General features: G+C 42.7%; 1 protein-coding gene across 1 annotated transcript in view; it reads right to left on the bottom strand.

Annotated features, from left to right (window-relative positions):
* Positions 1-14,802, bottom strand: part of USP38 (ubiquitin specific peptidase 38) — a 31,293-nt gene extending 16,491 nt beyond the window's left edge. The window contains exons 1-5 of the mRNA XM_038399033.2: positions 13,935-14,802; positions 12,065-12,200; positions 5,558-5,687; positions 5,197-5,298; positions 4,138-4,296 (exon numbers count right to left, since the gene is read on the bottom strand). Coding sequence (XP_038254961.1) covers positions 4,138-4,296; positions 5,197-5,298; positions 5,558-5,687; positions 12,065-12,200; positions 13,935-14,619 — 1,212 coding nt within the window. The 5' untranslated portion in view covers positions 14,620-14,802. The remainder of the gene's footprint in view (positions 1-4,137; positions 4,297-5,196; positions 5,299-5,557; positions 5,688-12,064; positions 12,201-13,934) is intronic.
* Positions 14,803-15,964: the final 1,162 nt, after the last annotated feature.

Raw genomic sequence — 15,964 nt, 5'->3', positions numbered from 1 at the left:
TATTAATCCCTAAATGCATAACCTTACACTTCTCACTATTAAATTTCATCCTATTACTATTACTCCAGTTTACAAGGTCATCCAGATCCTCCTGTATAATATCCCGATCCTTCTCCGAATTGGCAATACCTCCCAGCTTTGTATCATCTGCAAACTTTATTAGCACACTCCCACTTTTTGTGCCAAGGTCAGTAACAAAAAGATTAAATAAGATTGGTCCCAAAACCGATCCCTGAGGAACTCCACTGGTAACCTCCCTCCAACCTGACAGTTCGCCTTTCAGTAGGACCCGTTGCAGTCTCCCCTTTAACCAATTCCTTATCCACCTTCCGATGTTCATATTGATCCCCATCTTCTCCAATTTAACTAATAATTCCCCATGTGGCACGGTATCAAATGCCTTACTGAAATCTAGGTAAATTAGATCCACTGCATTTCCTTTATCTAAAAAATCTGTTACTTTTTCAAAAAAGGAGATTAGGTTGCTTTGGCACGATCTACCTTTTGTAAAACCATGTTGTATTTTGTCCCATTTACCATTGACTTCAATGTCCTTAACTAATTTCTCCTTCAAAATTTTTTCCAGGACCTTGCATACTACAGATGTCAAACTAACTGGCCTGTAGTTACCCGGATCACTTTTTTTTCCTTTCTTAAAAATAGGAACTATATTAGCAATTCTCCAATCATTCGGTACTATTCCTGAGTTGACAGATTCATTAAAAATTCTTGCTAATGGGCTTGCAATTTCAGGTGCCAATTCCTTTAATATTCTTGGATGAAGATTATCTGGGCCCCCCGATTTAGTCCCATTAAGCTGTTTCAGTTTCGCTTCTACCTCTGATATGGTAATATCTACCTCTATATCCTTCTTCCCATTTGTCATGCTACCATTATCCCCAAGATCCTCTTTAGCCTTATTAAAGACTGAGGCAAAGTATTTGTTTAGATATTGGGCCATGCCTAGATTATCTTTAACCTCCGCTCCATCCTCAGTGTTAAGCGGCCCCACTTCTTCCTTCTTAGTTTTCTTCTTATTTATATGGCTATAGAACCTTTTACTATTGGTTTTAATTCCCTTTGCAAGGTCCAACTCTACTCGACTTTTAGCCTCTCTGACTTTATCCCTACATCTTCTGACCTCAATTAGGTAGCTTTCCTTGCTGATCCCTCCCATCTTCCACTCCCTGTATGCTTTCTGCTTCTTCATAATCACCTCTCTAAGATGCTTGGTCTACAACTCCTTCCTATGAATTTTTTCCCCTTTCTTGGGATACAGGCTTCCGATAGCTTCTGCAGTTTTGATTTAAAGTAATCCCAGGCCTCAACTACCTTTAGATCCATAAGTTCTTCAGTCCAATCCACTTCCCTAACTAATTTCCTTAATTTGTGAAAGTCAGCCCTTTTGAAATCAAAAACCCTAGTTGCAGATTTATTTTTGTTAATCCTTCCGTTCAGTTTGAACTGAATTAGCTCATGATCACTTGAGCCAAGATTGTCCCCTACAACCATTTCTTCTATGAGGTCCTCGCTACTCACCAAAATTAAATCTAAAATGGCATCCCCTCTAGTCGGTTCAGCAACTACTTGATGAAGGAATCCATCAGCTATCGCATCTAGGAAAATCTGAGCCCTATTATTATTACTAGCACTGGTCCTCCAGTCTATATCTGGGAAGTTAAAGTCTCCCATGATCACGCAGTTTCCATTAGTATTTACTTTATTAAAGACATTAAAAAGGGCTCTATCCATATCCAAATTAGATCCCGGAGGTCTATAGCACACCCCAAGCACTATCGTAGGAGAGGCTTTACTAGTTTTCTTCCCCAATGTAATTTTTGCCCAGACAGACTGTCTTATCCATTGCATCGCTTCTTATTTCTTTACATTCTAACTCATCGTTGATATACAATGCTACTCCACCCCCTTTACCTTTGTTTCTGTCTTTCCTAAACAGCACATACCCTTCAATACCTGTAGTCCAGTCATGACTACTATTCCACCATGTTTCTGTTATCCCTATAATATCTGGTTTCACTTCCTGCACCAGTAGCTCTAGTTCCTCCATTTTGTTACCTAGACTCCTCGCATTGGTGTACAAACATCTTAATTTTTGCTGTTTGGCCTCGCTCACATTTTGTACCCTATTAGGCACAGTCATTCTACAGCCAGTATAACCTATTAGACTAGTATCCACACCGCCCTCGCTCCTTATATACATTCTCCTACCCATGGCTGTATCCTTTCTTACTTCATCTTCTTCCCTCTCAATGCTAAAATCTGGCATGGAGATTTTCTGGACATCTCCCATCCATCTCCCCCCAGTTCCTAGTTTAAAGCTCTCTTTATCAGTTGTGCCAGCCTCGATCCTAGAAGTCTATTTCCTTCCCTACTCAGATGAAGTCCATCCCGAGAGAACTGACCTCTGTCCGTGAATGCCTCCCAGTGGCCATACATCCCAAAGCCCTCCTTATAGCATCACTGCCTAAGCCATCTGTTGACAGTCATAATCTTGTCACACCTTTGTTGCCCTTCTCTAGGAACAGGAAGGATCCCGCTAAAGATCACCTGAGCCTCAATTTCCTTAAGCGTCTTCCCCAGCCTAGCATAGTCTCCCTTGATACTTTCCAGCGAGAATCTGGCTGTATCATTTGTTCCCACATGAAGGATAATTAGGGGATTCTTTCCCGCTCCCTTGAGGATCCTTTTCAACCTCAGGTCTACATCCCGTACCATGAGCAATCCAAGTTGAGTAACTGGATTAAACCGGAATACAAAAAACCCTACTTGGGCATTTCTGTCCCTCAGGGAAAAAAAAAAAATAATCAGCCAGCAGTATGTTTCCATCTAACATACCAGAAGTGAACACAAACTGAGGCATGACTATGAAAGAGTGAAGTCTAAAGTAAAATAGCACACAATTCATATAAAAGAAAATTAATTATAGTCAAAAGGGAAGCTAACCCCCACGTCCAGAGATTGGACAATAAAAATGAGAATTTAAAAAAAAAAGTTATAATTTCTTGCATATTTTCATTACTCTAGTCTCTTCAGCCTCCAGATGAACATGCTTCACTCTTCCCCAACACCTTATCCCACTAAGTACTTTCAGCCAATCTTAATAGCAAAAATTGCTCAAATTAGACTCTGGAGATTCCATCTGATAATTTAAAGTTGTGCAATCTGTTGATTTAGAGCCAGTTTGCTGACTTTTGTTTAAATTTAAAGTCACTGTTTCTGTAAAGAAAAGTTTGAGAATGGCAGGGAGATGGCACACGCAGCTCTTTGAGCAGTGTTGCTGAACTTAAACACCTTAACGGTAACTGTGAATGGTGCTAAGTGAGCTCTGGAGGCAGAGCAGTACCTCTCTCCCACCTGCAGAATAATCCATTTAAACATGCAGCATCAACACAGTGGGAAAAAAGTGTTTGCAGTATGAAAGGGAAAGGATTCAATGGAATCATAGGCTCAACCTAGATTTCCTTCTAATAAAATAAATTAGAAATAGGCATATCTAATTGGTGTCTCCTATCCCCTGCGAGTGCAGGATGCAGTCCCCATAAGAGACGACATATCAGATACCCGATTTAAAAAAAAATTTTTTTTATATATTATATATATATATATATAAAATTTAAAAAAACCCACCAAAACCCCTATCCATTCTGTTTTGAAGGGCAACTGTCTGTGTGTGCTGGAGATGGGGTTGTATTAGAGAAGTATGATAAAGAGCAGCATTGTAGACTTAAGACTCCCAGTTTTGGATCCCTTCCATCTGAGCTTGCAGTGAGATGCTCAACAATGACATTGGAACAAGAGTGTATAGAGATGGTTAAGTGAAACAGAAGGAATTAAATAAGCAAATAAAGATTTTCAAAAATAGGAGTTAAAAAATAACCTGAAGTTTAACACCTTTGTCTTAATTACTTCACATCTTACTAACCACTGCAGCCATTTTTATTTTAAAAAAATTATTAGCACACAATGCTCATGATAGAATTTTCCTTGTATAAGCACATCTGCAGGTCATGTACTAATGATTAATTACTTTCATATTTACTAGCGCTCTACAATCAATACTTAACTCTATTAGATCAAAGGTTTCATATCTCAGAGAAAGCATTCCCATTACGATACCTTTATAGCTTCCAGAATAGGTTCATAGAGTTCTGGAAATCCTGAATAATGATACATCATACAGTGTATCAACTCAGTCAGCTGCACTAAGAAAGCTGTACTGGAAGGCAAGCCATTGCTTTTAAAGGAGTGAACCAAGTTGACCACATGTGGAACAAGCTACACACACACAAAAGAAAAGAAAGTGAGTTACAACAATTGCAGCTCCTATTTTGGATCTTCAAAAAAAGAACTTTTACTATTTAATGCATTAGATAGCTGGAAAAATGTTGATCAGCTGGAAAATATTGATCAGAAAAAATACACAGTATTCTATCCCAGCCCACCCAACATTTTAAAACAGCACTGTTTATTCTTCAGTCTCCTCTTAAGTACATTTGTTTCAAGTTTTGAAGCTTTAAAAGCAGGCATTCTGGAGCATCTGCACATTTTAGGTAATCATTTTAGCAATAAAAAAAGATACATCTTTAGGCTATATTTTAAAATGTTATTTCTTGAATGATGAATACTTTATCTAATGATCTTAAGGGTATTATTTTTACATGGTCATTCTTATTCAGTTTTCCACCTATATGTATCCTACATCTCAATCACTTTAACTACTTTTTTAGTCTGGTGCTGCTATCCACGGTCAGTCAAGGATGATATAACTGGAAGTAAAGTCTGGACTTTTCTTCTTCCCCCTTCTTCCTTCAACATAACTGTTTGTCAATCACTTGAGTCCAAATTCTGCCCCAAGTTTAATTGGTCATACTACTTAAAAAAAAAAAAAAAAAAAAAAGGTGACAAAGGAGTAGCTAAAAACAGAGTTTGGCATGCAGATTCTTTATGCACATGCCAGTAAAAACCTTACATGAATCACAGATTGAGTTTTCAGGGCCAAAAGTTATAAAACCTGTTTACTTGTGAAGAGAATAAATTTGGTCCAGAAGCACTGAAATAAACATGAAACCCTAATCACAAATTTTACAGTCATTTCCACATAGATCCACACCATAAATATTGCAGGTGGCCCACTTTAACAAAACAGTTGAAGACTCACACAATTTAATAACTTACCAAGTGAAAAGCCTCTGGAGAATGCTGAAAACTAAGCAACATGTGAGAAAGGACAGCCAGAGCACCAGGCCTCACAAGAGGAAACCAAAGTCGATTAAAAACCTTAAATAAAACAAGTCAGACATTTACTTGAGCAAGTCTAAAAAAAATGAAGGCTCTTAAAATAAGCAGAAATAACTTCCAGGTTTACAAAGAATATTTTGAATAAAACAGATTTGCTATGCTACAACCAACGTCTATAAGAGACATTTATACTCTACTACACTGGGTATAAAGACATAATATATTGTGGCACAAAGAATGCTCTGCAGCTGCACAGAAATTAAACAAAACCCCATCACAACATTATCATCCCACATACCAGTTGTATCTTAAGTAGAGTAACATCGATGAGAATAGTGAATTTCTGGACTGCAGCTAGTCCTTTCAACAATGCAATCACCCATGTCTCCACATGCTGAGCCAGGGGCCAGGACAGCCAGTCTATCATTCTGAAGGGTGAAGCAAAAGGACAAAAACACATTAAGGATATTTCAACTGTTTTTCTGATCTCAGATATTCTACATACATTTATATCACACCAGTTACACAGGGGTCTAACTGAAGCAAGTTGGGGCAGGGGTTGGGGGGTTAAAAAAAGCCCAGATCAATTGAAACAGAACTCCCTATTTAGCTACATAAGGAACTACGCATTATTAAAATAGGCACATTAAATTGTAATTTGACTTCTAATTATGAATATAGTTCTTGCAAAAAACATTCCTGTTAGCATAATGATCTCAGTCTTGTGGTTGAAGTTTACTTTAAGAGCTAAAAGAAAGCAAACTGATTATATGGGGGGAACCGTTCTCTTCCAACTTATTACTGAGGATATGTCTACACTTATGGTGGCACACAGAGTTCAGGCACTATACACGTAGCTACATGCTACAATGGAAAACAGGCTGTGCCATACTTACCCCTGTACTGGGTAGTTACATACTGCAGGGAAAGGCTCCGGCGGGGAAGACAGGGGGAGCAGCAGGATATTACACTGCTAAAAATGGTAGTGTAGACATGGGAGGCATAGTTTGGGTGCACAGAGAGCCCAAGTAGAGTATATATCCTGGGGATTTAGATGTGTGGGACACTCCACTTGCCAAAGCTCACTGTCTACACTGCTATTTATACCCACACAAGCTGGGCATACAGCATCTGTACTCTACACGCTGCCACAAGTGTGGATGTACCCTAAAACCACACCAGAATTGCACACATGTTGAATTAAGTTTCTAAATTAATAGGCAGCCATTGTGACCTCATGTGTTTCTGAATTACAGGAAACCAGATTCCCTCTAAGTAGGGAAAGAATGGGAAAACTGATGATGGCTGCACACTCCTACTACAGAAAGTAAAATAAATGTCATAAAAACAGTGTTCTTTGCAGCCTTACATCAGCTATATGCTGCCTGTGTGCTAATATGTCTTACCAGGTTCAGTCACACAAATGGTGGAGAATCATAGAATATCAAGGTTGGAAGGGACCTCAGGAGGTCATCTAGTCCAACCCCCTGCTCAAAGCAGGACCAATCCCCAACTAAATCATCCCAGCCAGGGCTTTCTCAAGCCTGACCTTAAAAACTTCTAAGGAAGGAGATTCCACCATCTCCCTAGCTAACGCATTCCAGTGCTTCACCACCCTCCTAGTGAAAAAGTTTTTCCTAATATCCAACCTAAACCTCCCCCACTGCAACTTGAGACCATTACTCCTTGTTCTGTCATCTACCACCACTGAGAACAGTCTAGATCCATCATCTTTGGAACCCCCTTTCAGGTAGTTGAAAGCAGCTATCAAATCCCCCCCTCATTCTTCTCTTCTGCAGACTAAACAATCCCAGTTCCCTCAGCCTCTCCTCATAAGTCATGTGTTCCAGTCCCCTAATCATTTTTGTTGCCCTCTCCTGTATGTTTTCCAATTTTTCCACATCCTTCTTGTAGTGTGGGGCCCAAAACTGGACACAGTACTCCAGATGAGGCCTCACCAATGTCGAATGATCACGTCCCTTGATCTGCTGGCAATGCCCCTACTTATACATCCCAAAATGCCATTGGCCTTCTTGGCAACAATGGCACACTGACTCATTCAGCTTCTCGTCCACTGTAACCCCTAGGTCCTTTTCTGCAGAACTGCTTCCTAGCCATTCGGTCCCTAGTCTGTAGCGGTGCATGGGATTCTTCTGTCCTAAGTGCAGGGCTCTGCACTTGTCCTTGTTGAACCTCATCAGATTTCTTTTGGCCCAATCCTCTAATTTGTCTAGGGCCCTCTGTATCCTATCCCTACCTTCCAGCGTATCTACTTCTCCTCTCAGTTTAGTGTCATCTGCAAACTTGCTGAGGGTGCAATCCACACCATCCTCCAGATCATTAATGAAGATATTGAACAAAACAGAGAAGATATGCAAAGGAGTTTTGCAGCATCTGGGTAGTGTGATAAAGATTAATGGAGTAATGAAAAAGTACATAGGTAACATTTTTCTAAATCAAGATCTTTTCTATAAAGGAATTGCAAATTAGGTCATTTTCACTGGAAATTAAGGATACAAAACATGGTGAGGACAGCTACACTGATTAAAATAACTATGTTCTAGGATGATTACAATGCACTGCCTCCTGAAAGATTAAAATTCAAGTCTTACACTCTGAGGAACCTTACTCTATGGTCACTAGAAGGAAAATACATTTTTCTACTGCTCTTAAGCACCCCTCCCTCTGGCCAGATGGAAGATTGCTGCAACATGGGGGTGGTTTTTGCGGTGCGAAGAGCAGAGGAGAATGTTAAAGACACACTTTCTCATTTCTCTCCTAATTTTTTTCTCAGATGGGTGACTACTCCCTGTAATATGGATTTGGTCCCCTAATGAAAAGCAATTTTGCTGTTGTAATCATTCACTGTCAACGAGCAGGTTAACTTTACAGGCTTCCTCTGTATTAGATCTACATTTGACAGCACATTCCAAACCAATCAGAACGTATTTTACATAGGGTGTTGTACAGTGGTTAAGGTTTTACGCTAGCCCTGCTCTAGATACTATGAGCTTTCAAATACTAAGAAACAAATCAAGTATGGTTCAAAATGTAATTTTAATATTTACAGATATTCTCCCAGTTTGCAAACCAAACACTGCAGAGTTGTCAGTGCACAAGAACATGGAGTCATACAGTAAAGCAATAATTTTAGAATAGGTATCCCATACTTTCAATAGTACAGCCAGTGACGTAGTACTTTTTACAACAGAGGAGCAAACACACACCTGTCAAGAACGGTCTAGCCCAGGGACCTCAAACTCGAATCACCATGAGGACTAGCACATTGGCCCAAGGGCCGCATCACTGACACCTGCCCACACTGCCCCCACTCCACTCCTTCCATGAGGCCCCGCCCCCAATCCAACCCCTTCCCCGAAGTCCCCACTCCAACTCTAGCCACTCCCTGCCCCAATTCCAACCCCTTCCCCAAATCCCTGCCCCTGCCCTGCCTCGCCTCCTCCCCTGAGCACATGGCTCCCCGCTCCTCCCCCTCGGAAAGTGCTAAGTGCTGCCAAACAGCTGTTTGGCAGTGGGAAGCGCCTGGAAGTAGGCAGAGGAGCAGGGATGCAGTGTGCTGGGGAGGGGAGGGGAGCTGAGCTTTGGCAGCCTGCAGAAAATAACTCCAGGGAGGGGCAAGAGGGGAGGTGAGGGGAGCAGGGCCAGCTGCATGTTTGAGACCCCTGGTCTAGCCACTATTTAGCCCTGCTATGCATGCAGGGGACTGGACTAGATGATCCCTTGAGGTCCCTTCCAATCCTACTATTTTATGATTCTATATTAGATCAGCTATAATAAACTAAAACTAGATCCTGCACTATAATTGTAGAAAGAAAAATGAAAGTCAAATTATAACAGACCTTAATTAACAACACCTACCATTTAATTTATACGCCATTTCTAAGGGTTTACACAGTAATTATAAAAAGTCAAATCTGGCTGAAGTTTAGTGTCCATGGCATCAGAAGTTAGTTCAGATACCTTAACACCTGAAAACTGGCTGCAGCACACAGAGTATGCTGTTCATAAAGTTTATAAACATGCACTGAAAGGGCAAAGTGTATGCTCTTAGGCACTACAGATAAAAAGGATGATTTAAGCATATATTGCCCAGCTCTTGACTTCCCTCTTTCCTGGAGTGCTTGCTATCTGCGGGGAACAGAAATGACAGAGCCTGAAACCTGAGCTTCAGCTCTCCCAGCCTGCAGTTGAGGAGAAAGACAACATTGAGGTTATGAATTTGTATTGTGTCCTACTTACTACCTACACATCCTACTCTACACCACTCTAAGAGCTTCTCTATGCTAGAAATGCTGCAGCAGCAAAGAAATCTTCCATTGACCTAGTGCGATCTATGCTAGGGGTTAGGTTGAATTAATTACAACACTTGGGGTGAATTTTTAACAACCCTGAGTGATGTAGTTAAACTGACCTAATTTTCTAGTGTAGACCAGACTTAAGTTTCCTTTAAAATAAAGGTTTCAGGGTAGCAGGCGTGTTAGTCTGTATTCGCAAAGAGAAAAGGAGTACTTGTGGCACCTTAGAGACTAACAAATTATACTCTTTCCCCGAGATAGGACAGATTCTTCTGCTGGGCTCTCTCCTTCCGCCCCTCCACCCCCACGAACATGATACAGTTCTGGGGTGACCTAGAATCCTATTTTCGACGTCTCCGACTCAAGAAATATTTCCAACATATTATATTATCCTCTGACCAACATATTAACCTATTATTATAAAACTATTAGTGCTCCTAAAGAAGCTTCTTATTTTAACTTGAATTTCTTAGCTTTCAGTTTTCGACTGGACACGTTCTTTTTATCTGAAAGTTGCTTGCTATTTACAAGCACAGCAGAAGTGCAGTCAGATTCTTTTAAAAACCTGAAATCAGCACACTGGCTCCCAAGAAGTAGAGTAAAAGTTTATTATACTGTATATACTCATTCATAAGCAGAATTTTTTTAGTTAAAAAAAGGAAGCACCACAGAAGGGGGTTAGCTTATGAATGGATACAGAGAGGGAGAGGTGGGACACAGCCCCTCCCCCCCCAACAGCAGGAGCAAGGAGAGGCAGCACAGCCAGAAGGGAAGAGACAGGGCCAGAGTCTCTCCTCTTCTGGCCACGCTGCTCTCCCCCCAGCCTCCAAAGCCGCCGCGCCCAGCGCTCTGGAGCAGGCTGCAGCCAGGCCAGAGACATCCTCCCCTGGCCCTCCCCAGCTAAGGTGGGGTCATGTGGGGGGGTGGGTCACAGGGTTACTCCCGACCCCCAGCTTCTCCCCCCCCCAAAAAATTTCCCCACCATTTGCTGTCCCAGCTCAACAGGGTAAGCAGCTGACGTGCCAGGACACTTTGTTTACTTAGGTTTATCTCCATGCCTGTGGACACTTTAGGTAAACAAACCATCTCGGCCCAGCATCTTATCATGATGGCCCAGGAGCCAAAGTTCACTGACCCCTGAATTATAGGTTGGCTTATGAATGGGTCATAAAAATTTTCCATTTTTACTTATCCATCTTGGGGGGGTGGGGGTTGGCTTATAAATGAATCAGCTTATGATCGAGTATATACGATTTATTTATATATATATATATATATATACATACATACATACATACATACATACATACACACACACACACATATATAAAAAAATAAAATCACATGAAATCTAAGTTCCCAAACAAAAGTAAATCAATCCCTGAAACCTAATTTCCTCATAATGAAGCCAATTAAGTCAATATTAATATGATTCCTCTAAATGCACCCAATTAAATTTATGGTTAAAGATATAGCCAACCACACCAGAAGGACTGAAAATAACTAAAATGAAGATAAGTATCAAATTCAAGTGTTTTCAGAAAACCAGCCCTTCACATTAGCTCTCTCATAGCTAAAATAAGGAAGATTTTAGACATGCCCATAATTCAGTGTCTTTCTATTCTATTCACCCTCAACAACAAGCGCTGCCGGGTTAGACCTTGTGAAAGAACATGGAGGACTATTTTCTTACAAGAGCTGAAGAAGCCCTTCTCTAGTTCTGGCAATTTTCAAGATCACAGATTACATTTCTGTAACTACTAACCAAGTCTGCAGTTCAGTAACATGGCAGGTTGACATTTATAGTTCTGAGGATCCCCATTGCTTAAACTGGTGACAAGAAGCCTGGTGGGCAAATGATTCATGACATCCTTCCTCTCTCCATTGCTACAATACCCAGTTAACCCCAGCTGCACAGTATTTGGAGACTTTAAGAAGATGAGGCCAGGAGCAGCCCACTTCAAATCTTCAAGAATTTTCAAACAGGTTATCACAGTGGAAGTCAATTAACTCATCCTCCAAACTATCTGTCCTTCTCAAAAGAGGACAGGACACAGATGTGAGTGGGAAAGAGAAAACAGCAATGCATCTAAAAAAGCCAATCTGCTACTACACAAGAGGCTGAATCCAAGAAAATGAGGCCTATGCCCCGTGAGGTTTCCAGGTTTAGCTTCTTTCCCCCAAATCTAAAAGGAGCGCAGCAAGCTTCCTCTCATAATTTTCAGCTGACATTTCACCCTCCTCTTGATTTTGCCATGGCGAAGTATGATGAGGCCACATTAGTGAATAAGGCAACAACATTTCACTGAAAATTTGATAGTGACATATCTGTGGCATTAGAAATACAAATTCATTTAAAATTCCAGGTAGTGCAACATAAGATTCATAGATTCTCAGTTTCGATTTTTATGGAATTTAAGTGGCAAATAATTTTACAAAAGGCATGAATTAGAAAAAGGCATATCCCCCTTTTCAATGAGAAACAGTACCTGCAGAGAGCTTGAGTCATACTTGCATCTTTTACATTTGGATCTGTGGTAAGGCTCCTGATGAGTACTGTAATCATCTGTAATGGGATATGCTGCACAAGGCTTGCCAGTGCAACAGACGGCTCAAATGAAGTATCTATAATAGTTGAACATGACATCTTGTAAGAAACAAAAACATGGACACAGCTATATTTTACTCTTATCCTAGTTAAGTGTTTCTGTAAACTGTTAATATTGCTGCCATGCCCTGCACAAGTTACTTCAAAATGTATCAAGATAAAAATCAAATTGAAACTAATGTTTGAGTGGAGGAAACACTGACCCTGTGAGAATATTTATTCATTTGCCTGATAGATATGTGCAGAAAATTGACATGTTGCTCAATACGTCATTACAGACCTACTTTATTTTGACAGGCTAAGACAATTGAATCATGCTCTTCAGTCCAAGAATAAGCCACAGGACTAGTTTAAATGAGGATTTGTTGCACCAGGTGTTAATAGTTAAGAGTGAGGTGTAGCTGGTACTCTGCAATATGTTGCATCAGCACTTCTCTGGTGATCACACCAGTTTCTGATATTTTAAGTGTTTATTTTTTGCAATGTTCTAGAACTTTCAATTGCAAACACAACCTCTGCATGGAACCAATATGCAGGCTCATTAAAAAGATAGCATTAAGTTTATAGATTTTAAGGCCAGAGACCATTATGATCATCTAGTCTGATCTCCTGCATGACACAAGTCATTGAACTTCACCCACTAATACATGGCTCTATGTATGTGTAACACTTTGTGCGTGTCAAGCTTTCTGATGAGCATTTGCAAAATGCTTTTAACAGCTTTATGACCTTAGCTAACAAAAACCTTCAGATAAACTAGGATTGAAGACATATCTTGATATGAGTATTAACACTTTCCATCCTAAACTGACCTGTGAGAGGTAGCAAATTGTTAAAAGTTAAGTCACTTTGCTGAAAAACAGTTTACAAAACAACTATTACCCACAGTATTAAAAAAAACCAAAAACCCACAATGCACCAAGCCATACTGACCATAGTAACGTTACACTTCTAAGAGGGTGTATGTGTGCTAGGGAAAAGGAGTTTCTTTTTAAATTAATGGGCAGAGGATGAGCACAAACTTTTTACATTAGAGGTTGTCACTTGGACAAGAGAGTAAGCGTGAGCTCAGCCTCAGTAAGTGACCAAATCCCAAACAAAGGCAGATGTGGGCACGATTGTTTCTCCACATTCATTCTGCTGGTCACTTCATAAGAGATCCTCTTATTTCTCCCCCACCTTTGCTATGACCACCCACCCTGTAGACTCCATTATTCTAAGGCAGGTCACTTTCTATGGGCAATCTCTTCACTTTGATAAGTGGGTCCATTACTGTGGTACCCAGAGTTGAAAACACATGATTTTGTCACGAGTCATGATAATTATTATTTTCCTTAAAGCCCCCCGCTCCTGGAGTCAAAGGGATGTGTGATGACTTCCTCCTTTGTTCCTAAAGGAAAAGAAAGTTTCTAGTCCTCGTTGCTGTGAAGAAAGCTTAAAAATGTGACCCCAGAACACCCTAAAGGCTCAAAAAGCAGAAGGCAATAAAAAGAACACCAAATCTATTATTTTTACATAATCTCATGATTTTAAAGCCACTCATGATTTTTGGTGAGCCTAACTCATGATTTCTGAACATTTAGGGCTGGCAATACCAGGTATCTGAGGACTGCCATGGCAGCACCAGGGAAAACCCAGCCTCCCTGCGGTGCCAGCGCTGCGCAAACAGATTGTGTGTGAGGACTTGCAATAACCATTCCAGTTTCGTAATGTGCCCGTGCCCCAATCCTCTCCCACAGCTCAGCTCTCACCTGTGGAGGAGATGACAGCAAAGAGCTCCTGCAAGGAGGACAACAGGGTGTCGGGCTCGGCCTTCCAGATACTGCGCAGGAGGCTGCTGACCTGGGTGACTTGGGAAACGTAGAGGCGCAGCTCGGGCTCCCGGCTGCCCTGGCTCTGGAAGTGGGCCATGCTGCGCACCAGCTGCTGGCAAAAGGCGAGCGAGAGCTTCCTGCCGCGGGGCAGGCACTGCGGGAAGTCGCCCAGCAGCTGGCAGAGGCGGGCGCAGAGCGGGGGCGCGGGCCGCTCACACACCATCCGCAGCGCCTCTACCTGCAGCAACGCGAAGAGCTCCAGCACCGAGGGGCAGCTGATGATGAGGCGCAGCCCGGCCTGGACGTAGTCCAGGATGGCGGGGTCGCGGCTGCCCAGCCCCCCGTAGCCGCGCTGAAGCAGCTCCAGCACCAGGCCGCGGTTGAAGAAGGCCTCGAACTCATCCCGGTGGAAGCGGGCGTAGGCCTCCAGCACCTGCCGCCCCACCTGCCGCTGGAAGGGGTCGGGCCCCTGCAGGATGAGCCGGGTGCTGAGCGCGAACATGGCCCGGCACTGGGCCTGGCTCAACGGCGTCTCCGCCGACTCCACCACCCGCCGCACGATCACCCGCTTCACCGGCAGCGGGTGCGACGAGCTCACCAGCCCCTCCAGGATCTTGTCCATGGCGGGCGCCGGGGCCGCATCGGCCGGGCCCAGACCGCACCCGGGGCCGCCCGCCTCCCGGATCCCTCCCTAAGCCCCGGGGCAGCCGCGCCCTCCTGCCCCCCGCGCCCGGCGGCTGCTCAGCATCGGGCTCCCCGGCTCGGAGGCCCTGACGAGAGACATAGACTCTCCGCGCTGACCCGGAAGCAGAGCGGCGCAGGCAGGAAGTAAGAGTGAGAAGGCCACAGGGGCCTAGCAACGCGCACGCGCCATCTTGCCTATGCGCGCGGCGTCATTGCCGCTGCGCTGCCCAATCCCAGGGGACAGCGGTTGGGCGGGGAGGCGTGAGGTGGGAAGAGCGTGTGGGCGGGGCTGGGGGGTGTTAGGGGCAGTCGCACGTGCCCTCGCCCATTGCTTGGGGCGGAGCCAGCACTCAGGTGCTGCTGGAGCAGTTTTGCAATGAAGTCACGGCACAGGTGCCCAGCCTGGGCTCTCTGCCCAGGTTCACAAATCGCTCGAGCCAACTGGGGCGCGGTTTTGAGGCAACTGAGGCCAATTTATTATTTTGTAAAACTGCAACATTCACGCCTCCCTTTAATTTTCCGGCAAAAAGTGGCGAAACCTATTGGTGTGGACGAAGCTCCACTGTCAAACACAGCCAGGAGTGAACCCAGGCAGAACAAAATCTAAGAAAATGTTTGTTCAGCTGTGGGAAGTAATCCTGCCAACTGTTGCACAACTCTGGGTGCTACGTCACTAAAAGAACTTACACTTTTTAAGGAAGCAAAGAGTCCTGTGGCACCTTATAAACTAACAGACGTATTGGAGCATAAACTTTCGTGGGTGAATACCCACTTCGTCGGATTCACCCACGAAAGCTTATACTCCAATATGTCTGTTAGTCTATAAGGTGCCACAGGATTCTTTGCTGCTTTTACAGATCCAGATTAACACAGCTACCCCTCTGATACTTGAATTTTTAAGGACTATCTGATTTAGTTCTTCTTGTTGGTCTGTAAAGCATTAAGCCCATAACGTTAATAGGAATGTAAAAATAAATGATGGTGACAATGACATTACTTGTTTCAGAGTAGCAGCCTTGTTAGTCTGTATCCGCAAAAAGAACAGGAATATTTGTGGCTGCTTAGAGACTAACAAATTTATTTGAGCATAAGCTTTCGTGGGCTACAGCCCACTTCATTGGATGCATAGAATGGAACATATACTAAGTATATACATATACAGAGAACGTGAAAAGGTGGAAATAGCCATACCAACTGTAAGAGGCTAATTAATTAAGATGATCTATTATCAGCAGGAGAAAAAAAACTTTTGTAGTTTTAATCAAGATGGCCCATTACTATTA

This window comes from Dermochelys coriacea, chromosome 4 (assembly GCF_009764565.3).
Source record: "Dermochelys coriacea isolate rDerCor1 chromosome 4, rDerCor1.pri.v4, whole genome shotgun sequence".
NCBI lineage: Eukaryota > Metazoa > Chordata > Testudines > Dermochelyidae > Dermochelys > Dermochelys coriacea.
Note: the sequence above shows the minus strand (reverse complement) of the source record. Positions and strands in the feature narration are given on the sequence as shown.